Here is a 25972-nt window from a genome sequence, read left to right on the forward strand (position 1 = left end):
CACAGAATAATCCTAACCGTAATAAAACATCATGCGAAATATTTGATCACCGTTGTGACTCCATTTTCCGCAGACCCAAACCCAATATGATCATGTGTTTTGATCTAAACGGAAAGCCTCAGGGTCAAGGTCACTACCTCACCAAAAGTAGGAACTTAAAATCACTACGCCATATAAAAATTTAGTTATAAATCTGCGATTTTGTTTTTTAAAACGAAAGCTGAAAGTTAGGTATAGAATATGTTTCTTACAGAATATGTTACGATGGTAGCTGCTCTTGTATGAATTTCTGAGCTATAAAATGAGTTGTGGTCTATTTTTTACCGTAGCGTGTTATTTGTGTGCGGGGAAGGACACACATTAACAATTTGCATGTATAGAATGGAATTTTCCACTCCAACAGTTAGAAGTTGATCGTGCTTCCATTTGCGGCCTCTCTGTTACGCGAGTGATCTGTTCGGACGTTATCGCTGAAAAGGTGAGTTTTGACAGTTTTATTTTGTTTTAGTCTTGCAGTATAAGGCAATAGAATGTTTCTTTTTCATCTTACTTTCATATTTCATAGTGTTTGCGTATTTTTGGCCAATATTTTGCAACCATGGTCAATTTAGATCGACCTTTTGATAGAATCTACGGCCAGTCATTTTGCCCCGCCCCCGCCTCACGCTCCGTCCGGTGCGGTAGTGATGTCCCATTGCTTGCGCGCCGCAGCAGAGACCCGCGCGACCTTCAGCCGGTACAGTCGCTGTTCTTTTACCACCGCCGTTATTCTCATTTTTCCATTGTGTCCTATTTTGCCATATCAAATACCCAAAATGTATCATCATTCATATTTAAGTGAAAAATCAATTCAGTTAAATATGAATAACATGATACATTTTGGGTAGTTGCAAAACAGAATACATGTGCATCAATGAGAATGGGGATGAGAGTGTAGTGAAGATGCAAGGAGCAGATGTAAAGAAAGTTGGTGAATTCAAGTCCCTGGGGTCAACTGTGCAGGAAAATGGCGGCTGCGATAGTGAGGTGAGAGAGAGTGCAGGCAGGATGGAGAAGGATTTCGGGAGTCATTTGTGATAGGAAAGTCCCAGCAAAAGTGAAAGGTAAGATGTATAAGACAGTAGTGAGACCAGCTGTGATGTATGGATTGGAGACCGAACCCTTAACGAAGAGACAGGAGGCAAAATTGGAGGTGGCGGAGTTGAGGATGTTAAGGTTTGCGATGGGAGTGACAAGGTTGGACAGGATAAGGAACGAGCACATCAGCGGGACAGCACATGTGGAGAGCTTGGGAATTAAACTAAGAGAGACGAGACTGAGATGGTATGGGCACATCCTGAGAAGAGATGTTGGAAGGAGAATGTTGAGGATGGAGCTGCCAGGCACATGAAAACAAGGAAGGCCAAAGAGGAGATACATGGATGTGGTGAGAGAGGACATGAAAGTGGCAGGTGTGGTAGAGAAGGATGCGGAAGACAGGGAGCAATGGAGACGAAAGATCCGCTGTGGCGACCCCTAATCGGGAGTAGCCAGAAGAAGAAGAAGTGAATAATCAATTCAGTCATCATAACTTGGCATTTTTAACCCAAGCAATCAAAAAGAGGAAATGTATTCAATATTTTCATTCATCTGAAGAAGAAGAAACCTTCATTTGTTACATGCACACTTCAAGCACAGTGAAATTCATCCTCTGCATTTAACCCATCTGAAGCAGTGAACACATGTGCACACACCCAAAGCAGTGGGCAGCCACACTAGAGCAGTCAGGGGTCAGGTACCTTGCTCAAGGGCACTTCAGCTCAAGGCTGCCCCACGGCAACCTAACCGCATGTCTTTTGGACTGTGGGGGAAACCGGAGCACCCGGAGGAAACCTACGCAGACACGGGGAGAACATGCAAACTCCACACACAAAGGCTGTCGCCTTTCTGGCTGTGAGGCAACCGTGCTAACCACTACACCACCGTGCCACCCGTCTTCATCTGTGAAGGACGGGCTTTAATTCTTCATCTCATCTCATTATCTCTGGTCGCTTAATCCTGTTCTACAGGGTCGCAGGCAAGCTGGAGCCTATCCCAGTTGAGTATGGGCAAGAGGCAGGGTACACCCTGGACAAGTCGCCAGGTCATCACAGGGCTGACACATAGACACAGACAACCATTCACACTCACATTCACACCTACGGTCAATTTAGAGTCACCAGTTAACCTAACCTGCATGTCTTTGGACTGTGGGGGAAACCGGAGCACCCGGAGGAAACCCACGTGGACACTCCACACAGAAAGGCCCTCGCCTTTCTGGATGTGAGGCAACCGTGCTGCCCATCTTCATCTGTGAAGGAGGGGCTTTAATTCTTCATCTCATCTCACTATCTCATCTCATCTCATTATCTCTAGCCGCTTTATCCTGTTCTACAGGGTCGCAGGCAAGCTGGAGTCTATCCCAGCTGACTACGGGCGAAAGGCGGGGTACACCCTGGACAAGTCGCCAGGTCATCACAGGGCTGACACATAGACACAGACAACCATTCACACCTACGGCCAATTTAGAGTCACCAGTTAACCTAACCTGCATGTCTTTGGACTGTGGGGGAAACCGGAGGAAACCCACGCGGACACGGGGAGAACATGCAAACTCCGCACAGAAAGGCCCTCGCCTTTCTGGATGTGAGGCAACCGTGCTGCCCATCTTCATCTGTGAAGGAGGGGCTTTAATTCTTCATCTCATCTCATTATCTCTAGCCGCTTTATCCTGTTCTACAGGGTCGCAGGCAAGCTGGAGCCTATCCCAGCTGACTATGGGCGAAAGGCGGGGTACACCCTGGACAAGTCGCCAGGTCATCATAGGGCTGACACATAGACACAGACAACCATTCACACTCACATTCACACCTACGGTCAATTTAGAGTCACCAGTTAACCTAACCTGCATGTCTTTGGACTGTGGGGGAAACCGGAGCACCCGGAGGAAACCCACGCGGACACGGGGAGAACATGCAAACTCCGCACAGAAAGGTCCTCGCCGGCCCCGGGGCTCGAACCCGGACCTTCTTGCTGTGAGGCGACAGCACTAACCACTACACCACCGTGCCGCCCGCATTTGAATTGTAATAAAAAAAATTTCCACAGTGGAGGCCAGATAAAGCAAGATACTATTTTTATTCTTATTAAACATGACAAAAGAAACATTGAGTGTTAGGTAAATGCAAAAAAAAAAAAGTAAAATTAGAAAATGTATTTTTTTGACCATGAGACCAGTTTCTGAGACAGACCCAGATTTGAAATATGTAAAATGGCGCATGTGTTGAATGCGCAGTCGTAGTATAGAGTTGTGGGCGGGACATAGTGAGTGAGTGACAGCAATATTGATCAATCAGCTCACAGGACTCGTTCTATAATACCGCCTGACTTCCTCTTTCGGTCTCTTTTCTTTCACGCGTCCCTCCTGAGGTAAGCTCGGCTCTGGTACTTCAGAGAGTTTTAACATTTTTCTCCAAGTTTATTAATGGGGAAAATGTTCATATTTAGCCGAAATATGGAGGGAAAGCGGAAATGTAACGATTCGTCATGTAAATATGGAATAAAAAAGGCAGTTTTGGCCGGAAGTGACCGGTTTGTCAGAGTTAGCTTGTTAGCTAAAGGGCGCCATGTTGCTCGGTCAGTGAGATGAGCGCCATGTGGTCGGTGGATATGAACCTTCGCTTACTGTACACTCAAAACTTAGTCTAAATATGTTTTAGTGGTAAATAAACCTTTTTAGTGTTTTTTACGAGCCCTGTAGAAAAGCAGTTAACCGGAAATAACCAGTACTAATGTCTAATCTTCGACATTATATACATAGTTAACGCTTAACGTCATTTATTTATAGTTTTGTCCTATACAGATGTTCAATTATTGGTTATAATCGGTTGTTTCCTCTCTAAGATAAATCACCTTGTCTTTAAACCGGCTCTTAACCGATCCTTGGAAGCACTGCAAAGATGCCCAGGGAAGACAGGGCCACGTGGAAGTCCAACTACTTCTTGAAAATCATTGTAAGTAGTAATTTTTTGTTTTTGCCCGTTTCTTCCTATTATACTGTATTATACTGTTATTATACTATTTACACTGTTATAAAGCAGGATTTTCAGTTTAGGATTTCACACTGATGCTTTCTATCCTTCTCGGTATGAATACTGAGTTCAAAATCTTAAAACAGGACACCAGAATATTAAAAGTGCCGAGCCTGTTGTCTTTCTTCAGTTACCACTACGAATAATCACATTAAAGCAGAATTTCAATCACGCAATCCTGTTATTCGTCAGATTTCAGGTTTTATATCAGGATCGGACTACATCTCTGGTCGGCTGTACAAAGCAATAGTGAGGAGTGAAGTGAAGAAGAGCGTGACCAGTGATGATGTGTGGAGACAGTGAGACTGACTAAAAGACTGGACGTAGCGTTGAGATTTTCACTGCGAGTGACCAAGTTGGACAGGATTAGAAATGAGAATATGTAGGACGGCTTGGAGACAAAGTGAGCGATGTTTCGGACATGTGCGTGTACAGAGAAGAGATCCGGGGTATATTAGGAAAAGAATGCTGGAGACGGAGTTGCCAGGTAGAAGGAAAAGAGGAAGCACAAAGGTATGTGGTGGAGAAGGATATGAGGGTGTTTTGGTGCTATGGAAAAAGATACGGAGAACAGGATGAGATGGAGGGATGTTATCTGCTTTGGCAACCCTTAATGGGAGCAGCTGAAAGGAAAAGGAGGAAATGATGTTTTTACTTTCATGATGGACACCATGGCAATCGTAGTTCCGTAAATTCTTGATGTGATTTGATTGGCGGACGGGCAACAGGACAAGTTTGACCCTGAACAGGAGGGTTAAGAAATTGTAGCGGTCAAGGAACATCATGTAGGAGTTGTCAAACTAGGTGCGAAAATAGCAAAAATTGTGACATTTCTTGCTTTTTTTTTTGTCCGAGTGTCCTGGAGCATCTCAGATGCCACATTGTTGTACTTCGATGATGTCACAGTATAAGGCCTTTTGGTTGCTGGGAATTTGTTGGCCATGACAATCATTTTCCAAAAAAAAGGCTGAATTATATAATCTGAATAAAAGCGAAATAACTGTCAAGCTTGTAATCAAATTGGCTGTAATGTTTTGCTCTTTAGTGTTCGTTCTGATAGCCGAGAATGAACACAACTTTGATGCTTTTGTTCCAAGTAAGAGGAAGGCTCCAGGGATGTGATTTTTCCGCGAATTCGCGGAATTCCGCTTTTTTCACCTCAAAATTTGAAGAAATTTTTTTTCCGATTTTTCGCTCAAAAATCCGCATTTGTATCCTATTCGTTCCGACTTTCAGTAATTCCGTCATTGAGATGAAACGAGGTACGTGATTGGCCCATCGCTCTGTAACAACCAATGAACGCACTTGTTAGATAGCTGTACGTAAGCTCGCTTCAAACAAAGAGTTGAAAGATGGCAGCCTCCGTGATCTAGCGTAAAGATGCAAATCGAGTTAAAGAAATCGACAGAATAGTGAAAAACAAGTTCCACTGGAAATGGTTGGAGAAAGAGGTTGCTACAGACGTTGGACATAAGACTGTGAGACATTTGTTCAGCGATTTCGTTCTTTGGGGGGAGGGCAGAGGTCTCTGGCTGTCAAGTTTGGGGATGCTGGGACCTCCCCTGCCCGAGCTACGAGCGTGCAAAGTCGGGCTGGAGCCCGGGATAGAAACGAAACCTAAGCGGAGCGCTGCGGCTCGCCTCTGGGCGAATTACGTCCCGAGACGCGGGGCTAGCGCGCCCTGCCCGCACTGGTTCTTTGGGGGGAGGGCAGAGGACTCTGGCTGTCAAGTTTGGGGATTCTGGGACCTCCCCTGCCCAAGCTACGAGCGTGCAAAGTCGGGCTGGAGCCCGGGATAGAAACGAAACCTAAGTGAGTGAACACAGTAGTTCTGAATATCCCTAAGTGAGTGAACACAGTAGTTCTGAATATCCCTAAGTGAGTGAACACAGTAGTTCTGAATATCCCTAAGTGAGTGAACACAGTAGTTCTGAATATCCCTAAGTGAGTGAACACAGTAGTTCTGAATATCCCTAAGTGAGTGAACACAGTAGTTCTGAATATCCTTAAGTGAGTGAACACCGGGGTTCTGAATATCCTTAAGTGAGTGAACACCGGGGTTCTGAATATCCTTAGGTGAGTGAACACTGTGGGGTTCTTAATATCCTTTGGTGAGTGAACACTGTGGGGTTCTTAATATCCTTTGGTGAGTGAACACTGTGGGGTTCTTAATATCCTTTGGTGAGTGAACACTGTGGGGTTCTTAATATCCTTTGGTGAGTGAACACTGTGGGGTTCTTAATATCCTTTGGTGAGTGAACACTGTGGGGTTCTTAATATCCTTTGGTGAGTGAACACTGTGGGGTTCTTAATATCCTTTGGTGAGTGAACACTGTGGGGTTCTTAATATCCTTTGGTGAGTGAACACTGGGGTTCTGAATATCCTTTGGTGAGTGAACACTGTGGGGTTCTGAATATGAAGTTGACATTGCTAGAGTAGAAACTGCAGAAAAAAAGTGACTGATATGCTGGAACTGGACATGGATGCTAGCATCTTTTTTCTTTGAGAGTTCCTGAAGACTTGTGGATGAATTCTTATGTTGCATCATGTTTGTTTGAAAAGGCACATTTAGGTATGTTCAACTTCTACAGTAATTGAAAAGTATAAATTTTGTTTTTCCTTATACAATTTTCTATTTATTCTAATGCAGATGATTTAATTTAGAATGACATTTTTAGGTTTCATGTTTTGGCTTTTTGTCAGTTAAGAATCATTGAATTTACTACAGGGGCTCAGAGTTGCATGTTGACCATTAAATTGGCTTGAATTTGTTAATCATGACAAGTTTTTTCTTGTGTGTTTGCTTGCCATTTTAGTACAATTTTTAAGTCAGAAAACCCCAGAACCCAGGAGCTTCGGGGGGCTTCGCCCCCCCTTGTCCCCCCACCAGGGTGCTGCCCTGGACCAGCTGGGGGCCTATGGCCCCCAGATCCCCGGCTAAAATTTTCAGATAATTTCACCAGCCCCAAATCACATCCCTGAGGCTCGTAATGGCTTGGCATTTTGTTTGAATTCTTAGTCTTAAGATGTAAGTGGAGATAATCATAATCAGATTTTCTTTGAAGTCTAAATCCATGAATGTGCAAACTATGCTTGTTGGTACAAATATGGAAGTCGCAGGATTAGTTACCAATCAGCTGTTGCAGTGCTGCTTGGTCGTTCCCCCTGCATAAATCAACTTGTTTCTTACTATCCCTGTCTGTCTGCATCCATCAGCTTACAGGGACGCTTAGTCTCAAACATTGCACTAGAAGGCTATACAGAGCTGTTAATTTATCTTGATTCCACTAGTCCCGAAGGAATTCTCCTTGTTCTTATTTCAGTTTTGCTTTCTGGTTCGCAGCAACTACTGAATGACTACCCAAAATGCTTCATCGTGGGCGCAGACAACGTCGGCTCCAAGCAGATGCAGACCATTCGTCTGTCCCTGCGGGGCAAGGCAGTCGTGCTCATGGGCAAGAACACCATGATGCGCAAGGCTATCCGTGGCCACCTGGAGAGCAACCCGGCCCTGGAGAAGTACGTATGCGTCTGTGGGGGGCTAAGTGTTCACATAACTTGGTCTTTATAGGTTGTTTCTAGATGTAGCATCTTAAAAGAAGAGTGCCTGTGAGTTGCAGTGAAAACGTTTTCAAAATTGTCCTCTAAAGTACATATATCTCATGAGATGATGCAGACCAGCTCTAATTCCAGAGTTGATTTCCAGGCTGTAGAAATTAATTTATTATTATTAATATTACTTTAACAAAAGCCAGAATGGAAGAGTCTGTAAAGACAAGACAACGTTCTTTAAAATTATGATTATAGCTCTAGAACACAGCCGCACCTTTATGTCCATCACTGAATGTGCAGGATCAGTTACGAATCAGCTGTTGCAGTGCTGCTTGGTCGTTCCCCCTGCATAAATCAACTTGTTTCTTACTATCCCTGTCTGTCTGCATTCCACAGCTTACAGGGACGCTTAGTCTCAAACATTGCATTCGTATGATGGAAAATTTATACGCATGTTTGTTTCGATGTCTGAGTAAACCTCGACTGGCTCTTTAACAGGCTGCTTCCCCACATCCGTGGAAATGTGGGCTTTGTCTTCACCAAGGAAGACCTGGTTGAGATCAGGGACCTGCTGCTGGCCAATAAGGTAATTCTCTCAACCTTTATTCCTAACTTCCTTTTTTTCTTTTTTTTATTCCTAGTGTACATATTGTTTAAAGTCGTCATCTCTTTAGGTGCCAGCTGCTGCCCGTGCCGGTGCCATCGCCCCCTGTGAGGTGACTGTGCCTGCTCAGAACACTGGGCTGGGCCCTGAGAAGACCTCCTTCTTCCAGGCTTTGGGTATCACCACCAAGATCTCCAGAGGAACCATTGAAATCTTGGTACGTCAAATCCGATTTTATTGGCTCTCTTGTAGGTTGTAAACTGTACATCTAACAGCGCTTTCTCTTTTCAGAGTAATGTACAGCTGATCAGGCCTGGGGATAAGGTTGGTGCCAGCGAGGCCACGCTGCTCAACATGCTGAACATCTCGCCCTTTTCCTACGGGTTGCTCATCCAGCAGGTCTATGACAACGGCAGTGTCTACAGCCCTGAAGTGATGGACATCACTGAGGAGGCCCTGCATCTGAAGTTCATGGAGGTGAGTGGGCCTTGAGTCACTTTAATTCTGTCAAACTCCTTTCCCATCATGTACACTTGAGTCAATTCTCTCTCCACAAATCAAATCTTCATACTATCCCTGTTCTAGTATGTTGGTTTGAAGGTACCAAGTCATATATCTGTTTTTAACTCTGTTTTAGGGTGTGAGGAACATCGCCAGTGTGTGTCTGCAGATTGGCTACCCAACTCTTGCCTCTATCCCTCATTCCGTCATCAATGGATACAAGAGGGTTCTGGCTGTCGCCGTGGAAACAGACTACTCCTTCCCTCTGGCTGATAAGGTAAAATCTTTTGCTTTGCTATGCGAGAGACCTCTCTGCCAGTGCAGGTTAGGTTACAAAGCAGCTTTTGCAGTGCTGCTCAGTTGTTCACCCTGCAAACAGAAACCTGTTTCCTGCTATCCCTGTGTGCCAGCCTTCTCCGGCAGACAGGGACGCTAGGTCTCGGACACACAATGCACTTGATGGCTGGACAGTAAAGGCTTTCGAGTAGACGTGCCTTGTGTCTACCATGGATGCAAACGGCGCACCTTTTGGCGGATGCTGCCTTTTACACGGCTGTCTGGGGGACTTGTGTGAATTGTGCAGATCCGAGGAGTTTTTTGTGTTTTTTGGGGGGGGCGTTGGAGTGTCTGATTATAATTTCATCAAAGTAAATTCTGTATTAAAATTACTAAATAAGCAAATGCTGTTACAGTCCATGAAACATAGGAAGTATGAGAAGAAAACAGTAAAGCAGAAAGCTGCGCACATAAAGCCAATTGGCTGCGCACCATTATCTGCTGCTGGCTACACTTCACTGCACACGCAAGGATTTCCATCAGTCCAACGCAAGTTACGTAATTGGCTTTACGTGCGCAGCTTTCTGACTTACAGTTTTCTTCTCATACTTATACTTCCTATGTGGGGGCGTCGTGGCTCAGGTGGATAAGGCGCCATACCATAAATCCGGGCGACCCGGGTTCGATTCCAGCCCGAGGTCATTTCCCGATCCCTCCCCGTCTCTCTCTCCCGCTCATTTCCTGTCTCTACACTGTCCTATCCAATAAAAGGTGCAAAGAAAAAGCCCAAAAAATATCTTTAAAAAAAAAATACTTCCTATGTTTCATGGACTGTAACGGGATTTGCTTATTTAGTAATTTTAATACAGAATTTACTTTGATGAAATTATAATCTGACACTCCAACACCCCCAAAAAAACCCCTCATCGGATCTGCACGATTCACACAAGTCCCCCAGACAGCCGTGAAAAAGGCGGCATCCGCCAAAAGGCGCGCCGTTTGCATCCATGGTCTACAAAACAAGCTCCTATCGGTCTATTAAGAATACTTAATTATTTGAAAGTTGGATTAAGCGATCAAAAACTCAGTACTGTAATCATTAAAACTTCCGCCTTGTTCCAAATGGTGCCTTTGCAGCCTGTGTGCGCACATGCCTATTAGGCCTGTGCCACTGCAGGGTTACTGGGTTAACAAAATTTTGTCTCCGACCAGTAAACGGAGTCGCTCTTATATGATCATGTTTGTGTGAGTAACGACTGCAATTTCATGACTGTACTGGTATCATTGAATTGGAAGTTATGCAATCTCCAAACTGAATTCGCTGACTCAAATTATTTTGTACCCTCAAGGCCAATTTATGCTGACAACCCAGTCCTCGCAGACGGTGTCGCAGATAGTGTCTGCGTAGCCCCCCCACCTTCGCAGACACTCTGCGCGCACCTCCCAAAAATTGTGACCACCGCAGAAGCCTTGCAGACAAGAGGGCTCTGATTGGTCCACTCTACATCCGCTGTACACGCACTTCCGCTTCACTACTTTCCCGGTTTGTTTTGTTTTCACGACGGCATTTTTAAAAACACGAGCGAAGATGGAGCAGCATGAAGAGCGGTTGATTGAGGAAGTACGTACATCTATACGACTCCAGTTCTAGTCATTATAAAAAAAAAAGTTCTAGTCATTATAAGTAACCGGAGGATAAACACTCCACTAACCACACCCACCAACTACTCCTAGTGACTTCGCACCCCCTTGCGTTGTGCCGGTGAATAACATCGCGCACGCCTATAACTCCCCGCTCAACAATAAATTACAACTGTCTGTGAAAAGCTATCTGCGAAAGCCTTGTCACAAGAGCATGCAGAGGCCTTCACCTGACACTGAAATGTGTACTTGAAAGACTACCACTGGATGCCGTATGGAACTCTGTCTCTATTAGGGAGGTGTGTGTTTTAAAGTTTGTACACACTTGAGAGCAGAAAGCTATTATTCAAAACTGGATACAGGCCAAGAAATCAATCTCTTATCTGATCCGAATGAAAAGTAGTCACTCTTCAGTCTAGTATTAACTCTGACGCAAAGCTTTTGTACCCAAGTGTGGAAACTCCCTTAGTTTAAACATGGTGGATGATACGACGTTCGCACTGTAACTTCCTGTGTTTTTCTGCTCTTTTCCAGGTCAAGGCCTTCCTGGCTGATCCCTCTGCTTTTGCTGTGGCTGCAGCTCCTGCAGCCGAAGCTCCGGCTGCTGCTCCGGCTGTGGCTGCAGAGCCGGCCAAGGAGGAGTCCGAGGAGTCTGATGAAGACATGGGCTTCGGCCTGTTCGATTAAAAGAAGCAGCGATCGCTGTAACCTGCTTCGTGTGAACAACAATTTAAAAAAAATAAAAAATAAAAACTGAAACTGATGTGTGTGGGTTTTTTTTTTTTTTTAAATAAATGTATGGTATAAAGTGCTTCTGTAACTTTTTGCTGATATAATTCTGGCTGTAAATGAATTATAAAAAGTGAAGTGGCGCAGAGGGTGCTGGTTAGATGTGCTTTCTGGTTGCGCATGCGCAGTGCGGATCTATGGCTAGCAGGGTGGGTGGAATTATAAACCACAGCTAGCTAGCAGCAGGCTAACAGCCTTGAAGCGCAGACAGCAGCCGCATGTCTCCTGGGCGTGAACCGCTGTCGAAAGTGTCACAAATACCCGCCGGCTAAGAGGAGACGGTCTCTGGAGAAAGTTTACATCCTCTCGGCCGGGGGGAAGGACGGACGGATACAACCGGCGCGCACACACACTGTGTACTGAAACGGGAAGCGGCTGAGCAGTGCCATGGCGCGGGACTATGATTACCTCTTCAAGCTGCTCATTATCGGCGACAGCGGTAAGGAAACACCGGGGATGCGAGACCGGAAGCAGGCCTCTGCTAGCAAATTTGCGGCGAACTCAAAGATTTCGTTGTTTTGTCTTTTAATTTAAATATAAATTAGCATTACTAGCGCTTTTCTGTGGTAAAGTGTTATTTATTTGTGATAATTTCAGCAAGTGGTGAAGTAAAAGAGAATTTCGTGTGTCTAGTCAGTGGATGTAGTTTAGGGCGGGAAATGGTGTTAGCCGAGCCGGTGTGATGGTAAACATGGAGCCGGCTATTAAGATGACTTTATAATTGTACACAGAAAATAGCATTATTATTATTTATCCAGGTATAAGTAGGAATGTAGATTTATACGGAAAGTGATTCAGGTGTGGTGTATTTTTGCTTTGGTGTTGGTGTTATCCTGTGGCTCATGCTAGCGGTTCATGATTTTCATCCACAAACTGAAGTGTCACTTCAGCTGTGGTCTGATTTCTCAGCACTTGCACGAAGGTTAATACATCCGTTCGTCTATCTGTCTGTCTGTTTTATTTATTTACTCAGTTTATAGATGTACAAATCAGACATTGAGATTCGGAGTCAAATATATATCTAACATATATAATGTATATGTGTTTTAACCTACTTTTGAGTGTGGGCGTTTGTTGGTATTGTGAACTGTCACTGTGAAACTTGCACACGTTCATGCTTTATGGCGTCTATCAGTCTGCTATACTGAAAGTAAAAATAAGTGATTTTTTTTTTTTTTAAATCATCTGGCTGTTTTGCTTCCTTCAACTTGCTTAGTTCCACTCGGTTCAGATTTGCAAATTTGCAAATGAGTTGAGTCAGGTGAGCTGGCTGCAAAGAAAACACCAAACATATATCTACCAGGATTGAAAAACACTCACTGACTGACTATTTTAAAAATAATAATACAACCCCGATTCCAAAAAAGTTGGGACAAATTGTAAATAAAAACGGAATGCAATGATGTGGAAGTTTCAAAATTCCATATTTTATTTAGAATAGAACATGGATGACATATCAAAGGTTTAAACTGAGAACATGTATCATTTAAAGTGAAAAATTAGGTGATTTTTAAATTTCATGACAACACCACATCTCAAAAAAGTTGGGACAAGGCCACGTTTACCACTGAGAGACATCCCCTTTTCTCTTTACAACAGTCTGTAAACGTCTGGGGACTGAGGAGACAAGTTGCTCAAGTTTAGGGATAGGAATGTTAACCCATTCTTGTCTAATGTAGGATTCTAGTTGCTCAACTGTCTTAGGTCTTTTTTGTCGTATCTTCCGTTTTATGATGCGCCAAATGTTTTCTATGGGTGAAAAATCTGGACTGCAGGCTGGCCAGTTCAGTACCCGGACCCTTCTTCTACGCAGCCATGATGCTGTAATTGATGCAGTATGTGGTTTGGCATTGTCATGTTGGAAAATGCAAGGTCTTCCCTGAAAGAGACGTCGTCTGGATGGGAGCATATGTTGCTCTAGAACCTGGATATACCTTTCAGCATTGATGGTGTCTTTCCAGATGTGTAAGCTGCCCGTGCCACATGCACTAATGCAACCCCATACCATCAGAGATGCAGGCTTCTGAACTGAGCGCTGATAACAACTTGGGTCGTCCTTCTCCTCTTTAGTCCGAATGACACGGCGTCCCTGATTTCCATAAAGAACTTCAAATTTTGATTCGTCTGACCACAGAACAGTTTTCCACTTTGCCACAGTCCATTTTAAATGAGCCTTGGCCCAGAGAAGACGTCTGCCCTTCTGGATCATGTTTAGATACGGCTTCTTCTTTGAACTATAGAGTTTTAGCTGGCAATGGCGGATGGCACGGTGAATTGTGTTCACAGATAATGTTCTCTGGAAATATTCCTGAGCCCATTTTGTGATTTCCAATACAGAAGCATGCCTGTATGTGATGCAGTGCCGTCTAATGCCGCTTTTCCACTACAAACGCGGCTGTGCCGTGCTGAGTTGGGCTGAGTCGAGCTGAGCGGGGCTGTTGGAGTTGCATTTCGACTACAACCGCGCTGAACCGTGCTGGCTGGAAGTGGGTGGACACATTGGGTGGAGTTAGCGAAAGTGGGTGGACGTCAGGTGATGTCGTTAAGCAGCGCAAACAGTGACATCAGTGAGCTTTTAAGCGTTCGTCTCACGACCCGAATAGTAAACAATAAACATGAAGTCGTTAGTGTTGCTGGTCTTGGTGCTGTGGCTTGTTGTCACCGACAACGCCAACAGATACTGGCAAGAGCGTATAGATGAGGCGAGGCGCATAAGGCTTCAGAAATTCTCGTAATTCGTAATTCTTCTCCTTCCGGGTTTGCGGTGTTTACAGATCCCAGCGTGCTCGCGGGGCATGTGAGGACACTCCTCCTCACCAATCAGTGCACAGGGGAGTGTCTGCTCACGCCCCCAGCCTCACTCGGCTCGCTTTGGCTCGCTTCAGCCCCACTCCAAAACCGTGCGAGTTTTAGGGGCTAAGCAGGGCTGAAGCGAGCTGAGTCGTGCTGTTTTTTGGTATTCGAAACGCGAGCCGTGTCGGGCTGAAGTGAGCTGAAGTGAGCTGAAAAAGGGTAGTGGAAAAGGGCCATAAGGGTCTGAAGATCACGGGCACCCAGTATGGTTTTCTGGCCTTGACCCTTACGCACAGAGATTCTTCCAGATTCTCTGAATCTTTTGATGATATTATGCACTGTAGATGATGATATGTTCAAACTCTTTGCAATTTTACACTGTCGAACTCCTTTCTGATATTGCTCCACTATTTGTCGGCGCAGAATTAGGGGGATTGGTGATCCTCTTCCCATCTTTACTTCTGAGAGCCGCTGCCACTCCAAGATGCTCTTTTTATACCCAGTCATGTTAATGACCTATTGCCCATTGACCTAATGAGTTGCAATTTGGTCCTCCAGCTGTTCCTTTTTTGTCCCTTTAACTTTTCCAGCCTCTTATTGCCCCTGTCCCAACTTTTTTGAGATGTGTTGCTGTCATGAAATTTCAAATGAGCCAATATTTGGCATGAAATTTCAAAATGTCTCACTTTCGACATTTGATATGTTGTCTGTTCTATTGTGAATACAATATCAGTTTTTGAGATTTGTAAATTATTGCATTCTGTTTTTATTTACAATTTGTACTTTGTCCCAACTTTTTTGGAATCGGGGTTGTAAAATTGCACCAGGACAACAAACCATAGAATAAAAATGCATTAAAGGGGCCCTTTCTCAGAAGCCTCTGTGTCATGTTGCCATTTTTGGTTCCGCCGTTATGTTTAGGAAATGATCTGCAACCATGTGGTGACATCCTATGTCGTAAACCGTGAAATTGAAGATATTTTTTTCGCAGTCCGGTTTCCATCAAATCGTGCGCTCTGATTGGCAAATAAACCTTTTTATTTGTCTCAAGCACAGTGAAATTCATCCTCTCCATTTAACCCATCTGAAGCAGTGGGCAGCCGCACTAGAGCGCCTGCGGAGCAGTCAGAGGTTCGGTACCTTGCTCAAGGCCGCCCCATGTTAACCTAACTGCATGTCTTTAAACTGTGGGGGAAACCGGAGCACCCGGAGGAAACCCATGCAGACACAGGGAGAACATGCAAACTCCATGCAGAAAGGCCCTCGCCGGCTGCTGGGTTCGAACCTGGAACCTTCTTGGTGTGAGGCGACCATGCTAACCACTACATCACCGTGCCGCCCCGATTGACTCGCGAGCAGTCTGGAATCCTACGATCCGGACCCTGGTTACAGACCTTTGGCGATTCGGTTGTTCACAACAACAAACGTAGCAGTTTTTTTTTAAATCAGTGTTTTATTTTCGCATTTCTCAGTATAATAGCATTAATTTTACAGCATGGATAGTGATAACGACAGTGTTCACAGCGAAAGCGGGTTTAACTACCCTGATGAAGACGAAATAAAAGAAAACGTTTCAGGAGAAAGCAGAGTAACAGGTCTTGTTCTAAATATGGTTTCCCTTTCAGGCGCTCTCATTTTCTGTTAGAATTTGGTAAAGAAAAAAAAATATTATTTACCAGCTTAAGGTCGGTCCGTATCGTGAAATACCGTGATATGGACCGACCTTACATGGTATTTCACGATACGGACCGACCTTAAGCTGGTAAATAATATATGTCCGTTCTATTTTCATTTGTTATAATGGACCTGAACTGGCATGTCGTGTGCATCCACGAAGGAAAGAAAATATTAGGTGTATTGTGTTCAAAATCATGTGCTTTTTTTTTTTTTATTAGCAAAAGTTTTCTTTTAAAAGCTCTGTATTCACTCAGGTGTGCGTGCATGAACAGACCTAGAAGAGTTGTGGTGAATGCAGGCCCGGCGCCATGGGGGGGCGAAAGGGGGCGTTGCCCCCTCGTGGCTACAGCCCCGCCCCCTCAACGGAGACTCAGATCACTTAATTGTTTTCTTATGAAAATATAATGTATTATAGACGTATTAATAATTTGCATTTTCAAATACGAAATATTAAGTGGTTGCGCATTGCACAAATAAATTTCACATAAATCACTACTAAAACTGGCACGGTAGAACAAATCTGATTGGTTGTTATGATTCTTACGTTGCAATCGTAGAATTCAACTGTATTAAGGTAGGATTATTTCAAAAAGCCTGAATTTAATATTAACCCTGTTTTAGACATATGTATCAATCCTAACTACTGGGGACTAGTTATTGTGGGTGTATATGTGAAATGCTGACACAGCCGCGCACACACAGACCTGTGATAAGGACAAGGGTCGTGCGGGCGGGGGTTTTACATGCACACTTACAAGTGCACTGTCTCTGCAATATCCTGCAATATGCAGTCAGTTTACAGGAGTAGTCTTTCCCCCACCGAATTAAACGAATTCAGTCACAAAATTGTGAATCCATTTTCTTTCTTTGTAGGCTAAGTTTATCTCCGTTTATGTCGGTGTACGTGTTCATATATGGTCCGCTTTGTGTCACCCCCCCATGCAGCGGGGGTGAAAATTCATCACTTCAGCCCATGTTTACATTAGACCGTATCAGCGGATCATCAGATTAACATTTTTAAAACGATTAGTGTGCACACAGCAACACCAATACACGATTTGCGTGCACACAGCAACGCCAATACACGGATACGCTCGGCTCTGCAGGCATCCTGCGCTCCAAATCACTCCGCCCTGAACAGCGAGTGCCCTCTGGAGGGTGCGCACTCCGGCCCTGCGCAGCTCACAGAGCGCGCGAGTGAAGTGCACAAGCCACGATTCGGGACTGAGCCGCTGTGTGTGTGATCCCAGCGCATATCACTTACCACTTGCAAGTGGAAGGATGGCAAGCCTAAAGACAATCAAACTACACAATGGGCAGTATTTGCATCAGTATTTGCAGTATTTTCATACTTTTATACTCTTTTTAATGAAAGGTGATACAAGGCGGAAGTCCGCGTCGTTTTTCAGCAGTCGCGTCACATGACCAACGCCAGCGAATCAGGAAGGTGGATGTCACAGTGACGTTGTCCAATGAGACGCCAGCTAGAGCTCAGCACAGCGTATCTGCGTATTCTGAATGTTTACACAGCACCGGAGCTGACACGATCTGGATTGAATACGTGGACGCTGGCGGATTCCCGTTTCCAGGCGGTTTAATGTAAACGGACAGTGCATCCGCGAAGAAAACGAGACAGATACGGTCTAATGTAAACGTGGCCTCCGAGTGTTTAGTCCCCTACACGCCTAAACTGGGATCGTGGATTAAGTGGTTAGCGTTGACTCGGTGCGAGTCAGGAAGGCTATTACTGGTACAGCCGCGGGGTCTGTTGATTTTTTTTAAATTATGATTTTGGCCGCCGAGCCAAGTACCTTTGACTTGCATTGATGTTTTGTTTTCATGCCGCGGAGTTATTTGTATGTATTTTAAATGTAAAGGACTTGCCTGTAGGTTTGTGTGTGTTGTTTTATATTTGGCATCTTTCCGGTTGTAACGCGTGTCTGTGAGAAAATTGGAGGGGAGGGTTAACAGGTGGGCACGGGTGTTGATAAAGCGCAACTGCCCTGGTAATATGCCACATGATTTTCCCGTACTAAAGCAACCTTCGGGGCCGTGGTTTTGTGGTTGGCGCAGTTAATTGTTTGAAACATGTTTTCAGACCGCCATCACTACTACACACTATATGAAAAATATTTGCCCCCTTGCGATTTCTAATTGCCCCCTTAGTAAACTGTTCCTGGCGCCGGGCCTGGGTGAATGTGTTTTCAAAACAGTGAATTTGGATTCTAGGAAGGCTTGAACTGCTGAGCCCTTTTAATTTTTGTGTATTTAATTTAAACGAAGAAGAAGAAACCATTGTCACATGCACAGTGAGATTCATCCTCTGCATTTAACCCATCTGAAGCAGTGAACATGCGCACATACAGTTAGGTCCATATATATATTTGGACACTGACACATTGTTTTTTACCTATTTACTGAAACCTATTCAAGTTATAGTTATATAATGGACATAAAGTCCATACTTTCAGTTTTCATTTGAGGGTATCCACGTTAAAATTGGATGAAGGGTTTAGGACTTTCAGCTCCTTAACATGTGCCACCCTGTTTTTAAAGGGACCAAAAGTAATTGGACAATTGACTCAAAGGCTATTTCATGGGCAGGTGTGGGCAATTCCTTTATGTCATTCTCAATTAAGCAGATAAGGGCTGGAGTTGATTTGAGGTGTGGTGCTTGCATTTGGAAGATTTTGCTATGAAGAAAACATGCGGTCAAAGGAGCTCTCCATGCAGGTGAAACAAGCCATCCTTAAGCTGCGAAAACAGAAAAAACCCATCCGAGAAATTGCTACAATATTAGGAGTGGCAAAATCTACAGTTTGGTACATCCTGAGGAAGAAAGAAAGCACTGGTGAACTCATCAATGCAAAAAGACCTGGACGCCCACAGAAGACAACAGTGGTGGATGATCGCAGAATTTCTATGGTGAAGAGAAACCCCTTCACAACAGCCAACCAAGTGAACAACACTCTCTCCAGGAGGTAGGCGTATCAATATCCAAATCTACCATAAAGAGAAGACTGCATGAAAGTAAATACAGAGGGTTCACTGCACGGTGCAAGCCACTCATAAGCCTCAAGAATAAAAAGGCTAGATTAGACTTTGCTAAAAAAAAAAATCTAAAAAAAAAAGCCAGCACAGTTCTGCAAGAACATTCTTTGGACAGATGAAACCAAGATCAACCTCTACCAGAATGATGGAAAGAAAAAAGTATGGCGAAGGCGTGGTACAGCTCATGATCCAAAGCATACCACATCATCTGTAAAACACGGCGGAGGCAGTGTGATGGCTTGGGCATGCATGGCTGCCAGTGGCACTGGGTCACGAGTGTTTATTGATGATGTGACACAGGACAGAAGCAGCCGGATGAATTCTGAGGTATTCAGAGACGTACTGTGTGCTCAAATCCAGCCAAATGCAGCCAAACTGATTGGTCGGTGTTTCATAATACAGATGGACAATGACCCAAAAGCCAAAGCAACCCAGGAGTTTATTAAAGCAAAGAAGTGGAATATTCTTGAATGGCCAAGTCAGTCACCTGATCTCAACCCAATTGAGCATGCATTTCACTTGTTAAAGACTAAACTTCAGACAGAAAGGCCCACGAACAAACAGCAACTGAAAACCGCTGCAGTAAAGGCCTGGCAGAGCATTAAAAAGGAGGAAACACAGCGTCTGGTGATGTCCATGAGTTCAAGACTTCAGGCAGTCATTGCCAACAAAGGGTTTTCAACCAAATATTAGAAATGAACATTTTATTTACAATTATTTAATTCATCCAATTACCTTTGAGCCCCTAAAATGAAGGGATTGTGTTTTAAAAAAAAATGCTTTAGTTCCTCACATTTTTATGCAATCATTTTGTTCAACCCACTGAATTAAAGCTGAAAGTCTGAACTTCAACTGCATCTCAATTGTTTTGTTCAAAATTCATTGTGGTAATGTACAGAACCAAAACTAGAAAAATGTCTCTGTCCAAGTATTTATGGACCTAACTGTAGCAGTGAACATACGCGCACACACCCAGAGCAGTAGGCAGCCACACTACAGCTCCCAGGGAGCAGTCAGGGGTTAACCTAACTTAACCTAACCTGCATGTCTTTAAACTGTGGGGGAAACTGGAGCACCCGGAGGAAACCCATGCTGACACGGGGAGAACATGCAAACTCCACACAGAAAGGCCCCCACCGGCTGCTGGGCTCGAACCCAGAACCTTCTTGCTGTGAGGCGACAGTGCTAGCCACTACACCATCATGCCCAGCGGCTGACGTAGTGGTTGAAATACCAAAATACATAATCGCAGTATTTCAAAGTGTTTAAGACTTCATATAAAAAAGTAAACCAAATAATAGTGTCACTTTAAGGTGTGATGAAGGTTTGTTGACCTGAGATTTTACTTTTATTCTTGATGAGATTTCTTACAGAAGCTCCAAATTGTTAGGATGAGACTGATTTGATTATTTCACATTCTGGTGAGGTTTTTTTTTTTTAATTGGAAGAAAAAAAAACCCACACACAGTGAGCAAACTGTCATTGAACATGCATCTTAAGGCATTCATACATATAAACATTTTTATTCAAGCTTTCATTATTATAGATTTTATAATTCAGGATATTTGTCATGTGTGCCTACAGTAAAGTACCTCATGAGGTTGCGTATAAGCAGGTCATCAGGACTTTATGGCTCGTTTGATAGGTTGAAAGTTACACAGCTCAGGCTGTTCAGTGTCACATTGTTTTGTTTCAGTCTAAAGTACGACGTGTTTGCAGCTTACTTGATTTATTTGCCTGTTAACTGTTCCGTCTCCTCCTGCTACTAAAATGTGCCCTACTCCCTAACCTTGACAAATGGCAATGCCCAGTGTAGGAACCTAAAGCAGTGTATAATGAAATGCACAGGGGTGTTTAGACATGCCTACAAAATGGCTTCTCAAAATGGTTCACTGTATCGTGAAAAGAGTGAAAGTTTGCTCATACAGCAAGTGTACTGTAGGTTACTGAGAGACTGTCTGCGAATGCATTTAAATTTTCTCATTGCTTTCATTTTGATGTTTTCTAACCACAGGTGTGGGGAAAAGCAGTCTACTGCTGAGGTTTGCAGACAACACGTTTTCAGGTAGGGAACCTTTCATTGTCTGCTTTTTTTTTTTTCCCCCCCCAACAAGCAATACCAAAGCGTAACACGTTACTCTATGTGGCCACGTAGTGTACAGCTAGAGTTTGGAATAATATTTTGTCAAATTTCAAGCAGAACTTTTCCAACCGAGAGTGTGGTCTGGCACGGTGTAGTTGCTAATCAGAATCCAGAACCATCGGTACTCCTGTCGAGTACCTGTGTCTGTTTTTACAAGATGTAACAGTACCTATAAATGGCCAAGTTGTGCAATGATGGACACAATTAAACAGATAATTCAGTATTTATTTAATCAACCACCTAACTGATTGATTTGTAAAGAATGTCTCAAAGTTAGAAAGTCATTATCACACATTTTTAAAGGGGGAAAATGGGCTACTTTAAAACGGGTGCAGCATTGCTGCGTGTGTCTTTCACTCTGATTTCAGAGAGCATGAAACACAGGAAGTTTGTCATTTAAAGCCGTGCAGAGGATGCCGATACTTTCATCATCGCACAGACTTTGCCAGGAGTCATTTGTTTTCCGTGGCTGAATCTCAAATACCATTTTTATCAGGCGTACAGTGTAGTACATACACTTGGCAGGGACACTTACAGTATCGTACCTTGCGTAGTGAACATGTACAGGGAGGAAGATGCCGTTTGGGATTCTGCTCGTGTTGAGGACTGATGTTAAGGATTTGGATTTTGGGGAGATCGAGTTTGGATATGAATGATGCCGCAGCCGTCCATCACCAGGAGTCTAAGGCTGGGCATATACTGTGCGATTTTTGACACTATTTTCACTCGTGTGACTATTTTGGAGATCGGGCCGATTTTTGGCTCAATCGTGCGTCTCGGATCGTGTAGTATACATGGGGTAACGACAAGCGATTAACACCTCACGACCTCCTCCCGATCGATCGGATGAAACTCAAACATGTTTGAAATCCTGGTCGCCCATCGTGAGGCTATCGCACTGTTGAAGCAGTGTCACGAGCCGATTTACCTCAACCTGTCACACTACACATGCGCGAACACAGATATGGAAGAGAAAACAAACACTGAGCAGCACTTCCAGTCTCCTCCTCTTCACGTTTAGAGATGGGATTTATGGCTCTTTGATGGGATCCGCATCTTTGTGATCCGTTCTTTGAAAAGAGCCGTTCAAAAGACTGGCTCATTTGGCTCTTTTTTAAAATATTTATTCAGTTTTAAGAAGACAGCGTCTAAAGAAGCCAGATCCCTCTGCTTAGACAGTGACATCAATATTTCTGGACATACCTTTTGTATAAAGCAACCTATACTTACTTTATTATAACCCCTAAACGCTCATAAATAACCATTAAAAAACAACGAGGGCTTCAATGAATGTCCATGCAGAACGGCTTTTCTGTTAAAAAAAAAAAAAACCCACTCAAGAACATAGTTATCAAGAACGCAAGAATATTTTATAGAAAAACACTTGTTTTACAAAAATATTTAAGTCTGAGATACAAAATAGATACAACTAGACAAACAGATAAATAAATAAAATACACAAAAATAGAACAAACAAAATGACGATAGAATAAATTAAATGAACGTCCGTGCAAAGTAGTTTTCCCACAATATTATTATTAATATCACACAGCAACATTATAAACTATCTGAAACACAGTACAGAAAAAGAACGGCAGAAAGAACGGCTCCCCCAGCTCGAGACTCGGTTCTCATCGTTCATGCCTAGGAGCCGTTCAAAAGAATCGGTTCGTTCGCGGACGTCACAACACTATTCACGTTGCAGTTCCGGATACAAGAATCTGGAAGTATGGAAGTCCAGTGTGAGCAGTCAGATCGCATCCGAGCATCGGATCGTATAGTGTGAGAACAGGAATCGTAAGCTGCGTGCTGTTTACCCCTGCGATTCACTTGTACAGTGTGAGCAGCAGCTAAATACCGCGATTGAAAAAATCGCACAGTGTCTGCCCAGCCTAAGAGAACAAACTTGGCTGTGCTGTCTGGGTGGGAGAGATGGCGTCTCTCTCTCTCTCTCTCTCTCTCTCTCTCTCACACGCACGCACGCACGCGCGCACACTTTCCTATCGTAGCATTTTATTCTAAGTGTGTTGAGCTGCCCTGTGACAGAAGTTCAAAAAGATGCAATCAGTCAGATTCACGTGTCTCTGAGGACACGTGCTAGCCTTCGCTCTCCTCACTTGGTAGGCTGTTGTGTGATAAGCGAGAGCCAGTTAGTGAGTAAAGAAAAGGAAATTAAGTTAAATACGCTATCCGGACAAAAGTTTGTGGACACCTGACCATCACTGGAGCTTTGAGGCCCAAACCTGCTCCAGCATGACAGTGCTCCTGTGCACAAAACGAGCTCCATGAAGACATGGTTTGCCAAGATTGGTGTGGAAGAACTCAAGTGACTTGCTCAGAGCCCTGACCTCAACCCTGCTGATTCATTCCTGCCTTTGGGATGAACTGTAACGCCAACTGCACCCAAGGCCTCCTCATCCACCATCGGTGTCTGACCTCACTGACCCACTTTCAGCAGAATGACCACACAGCCAAGCTCCAAAATCTAGTGGAAAGCCTTCCCAGAAGTGTGGAGGTTATTATAGTAGGAAAGGAGAGGGAGCAACTCCTATGGGGTTAACGCCTGTGGTTTTGGAATGGAACATTCAGCAAGCACGTATGGGTGTGATGGTCAGGAGTCGACATACTTTTAGCCGTGTATTGTATCAACGCCAGAAAACATTACTGTGAGGAAATGAAAACAAAAATGAAATTGGATTCAGCGCAAGTACTTAGTTACAGTGCAAGTCACGTCACAGTAAAATAATGAAATGAGTCAGTAGAGGTTTTGTTTGTGTGTTTGTTTTTTTTTTAAATTTAATGTCCTGAAAATGAAATTCTCCATTCAGATTATGACAAGGTGTATTATTAATGCCCTGACGGAGCACCATCGTTACCACCATCATGACCTCCGAGTTCATTGTCTGTATTTCAGGTAGCTACATTACCACCATCGGCGTGGACTTTAAGATCCGGACGGTGGAGATAAACGGAGAGAAGGTGAAGCTGCAGATTTGGGACACGGCGGGACAGGAACGGTTCCGTACCATCACTTCAACGTAAGTACCACGTTCCTAGGCCACAGGGCAAGACCTTCACCTTCACGACTGATCCGGCTTTGCACCATAATCATTTGCTTTATGTGAAAGTGGTATGTGTGGACACAGCCGAAGTCAAGGAGGGTATACGAGTCTGGTTTGCGATACTTCTTCAGCGTATGGATACGAGCGAGATCCACAGATCTGGTTTACCGTTAAGAACGCCGGTCAGCTTATTTCCTTATGAGCTTCTTGCTATTATCTGTAGCTGTCATGCTAAACTGACTGTAACATTGGTCTTTTCCACTGAAGGACTTCTCGGTTTTCTTCTGCCGAGTTGAATTTGTGCAGGACGATATCGGAAGTAGGAAATTGCAGAAACGCCGTGTGTGATTTCAGAATTAAGAATAATCCCGTGTCAGTTGCTCCCTTTTCCCCTGAACCACAGAAACTGAAGTGATTTTCTTTTCATTCAGCTTTACTTATGTAGCGGTGCAGAAATGGTCTTTTCCTATGCTTTCTTCCACCACTAGTATAAATCAGGTGGTTATGTTGCCTCGAAGATGCCCCTGACCATTGTTCTTAATTTTTTTTTTTTTTTAATTGTAGCGTTATGATTTAAATCTGTATTTAAGGACATATTAATGACTATTTAGTATAGACCCTTTTCAGTCACGTGACCTTCGTAAACGCGACCGCCATTTTGGACATGTAGTGGACTTCGGCTCGAATCGGTTTGAATGCGAGGAAGGTGACAAACATAAAAGAAAAAGGAGCGAGATGCAGAAAACTGTATTTACTAGTTTACTGTAATTATGATCTGGCAGCTATTTACACCGGATCCAGTGTAAATAGCTGCCGGAGCCAACGTCCGAGCTTGCCGGAATGTGCGCGCTCCGGCCGGCCGCGAGCTAGCGCGCTCCGGAACCTCGGACGTTGGCTCCGGCAGCTATTTACACTGGATCCTGTGTAAATAGCTGCCGGAGCCAATGTCCGAGCTTGCCGGAGTGTGCACGCTCCGGCCGGCCGCGAGCTAGCGCGCTCCGGAACCTCGGACGTTGGCTCTGGCAGCTATTTACACCGGATCCAGTGTAAATAGCTGCCAGATCATAATTACAGTAAACTAGAATGGAATGTTAACAGCAATGTAATGCCTTTTCTGGCTAATTTTATTCGTCTTACCTCCAACAAAGTGGTCACTACACAAGCGTTGGTATGCCGCTATCCATCTTCTCCGTCGGTCAGCATCTACCGGGATCCGATAAAATGATAACCCTTGCCTTGTTTGTTGATGGTTACTACATCCAGGTGCACAACAATATAGTGGCATGATGGAAGTCTTGCTGAAAATAAACACTTTCTTTGCTGCCGTTCCTCAATGTTGGCTGTGGTAAACTACTGGTAGTACATGTCCAAAATGGCGGCCGCGTTTGTCGTGACGTCACGTGAAAAGGGTCCATAGGTAATCCTATGGGGCCCGAGTAAAATTAAGGATTCATTTCACTCGTGATTTCGAAGTTTTGAAATTTTCAAAACTTCGAAATCACGAGTGAAATTGATCCTTAATTTTACTCGGGCCCCATACGATTACTTGTTTATAATATATAGGACCAAATTCATACTTTGGAAGTCATTCAAGTTCACAACGTTTGTCATTTCACGTTTTCTGAACCAATCAGTGCGCAAGACTATCTCGCACGTTTGAATCAGTTTCTAAAGCATCTTTCATCATGACACAGCGACACGATACGAGGATTTTGAAAGTGGTTTACAAAATTTTATTGGAACTTCTTTACAAAAGCCATTATGTTGACACAA

The 25972-nt window shown here is 44.0% G+C and overlaps 2 protein-coding genes and 2 non-coding genes across 4 annotated transcripts in view; all 4 read left to right on the plus strand.

Annotated features, from left to right (window-relative positions):
* Window positions 1-3378: 3378 nt before the first annotated feature.
* On the plus strand, window positions 3379-11443 carry rplp0 (ribosomal protein, large, P0). Its single transcript, XM_060912995.1, has 8 exons — window positions 3379-3447; window positions 3922-4031; window positions 7454-7629; window positions 8161-8248; window positions 8337-8483; window positions 8558-8743; window positions 8904-9044; window positions 11219-11443. The coding sequence occupies exons 2-8, from the start codon at window positions 3978-3980 to the stop codon at window positions 11369-11371; spliced, it is 945 nt and encodes a 314-aa protein (XP_060768978.1). The 5' UTR covers window positions 3379-3447; window positions 3922-3977; the 3' UTR covers window positions 11372-11443.
* On the plus strand, window positions 7225-7353 carry LOC132876188 (small nucleolar RNA SNORA63). Its single transcript, XR_009651924.1, has one exon. It is a non-coding gene; the product is annotated as a small nucleolar RNA SNORA63 (small nucleolar RNA).
* Window positions 7957-8085, plus strand: LOC132876189 (small nucleolar RNA SNORA63). The gene has a single exon (XR_009651925.1). It is a non-coding gene; the product is annotated as a small nucleolar RNA SNORA63 (small nucleolar RNA).
* Window positions 11444-11631: 188 nt separating the features above from the next.
* Window positions 11632-25972, plus strand: part of rab35a (RAB35, member RAS oncogene family a) — a 39374-nt gene continuing 25033 nt past the window's right edge. Inside the window, exons 1-3 of the mRNA XM_060912100.1 lie at window positions 11632-11912; window positions 21009-21059; window positions 24052-24175. Coding sequence (XP_060768083.1) covers window positions 11861-11912; window positions 21009-21059; window positions 24052-24175 — 227 coding nt within the window. The 5' untranslated portion in view covers window positions 11632-11860. The remainder of the gene's footprint in view (window positions 11913-21008; window positions 21060-24051; window positions 24176-25972) is intronic.

This window comes from Neoarius graeffei, chromosome 28 (genome assembly GCF_027579695.1).
Source record: "Neoarius graeffei isolate fNeoGra1 chromosome 28, fNeoGra1.pri, whole genome shotgun sequence".
NCBI classification, from domain to species: domain Eukaryota; kingdom Metazoa; phylum Chordata; class Actinopteri; order Siluriformes; family Ariidae; genus Neoarius; species Neoarius graeffei.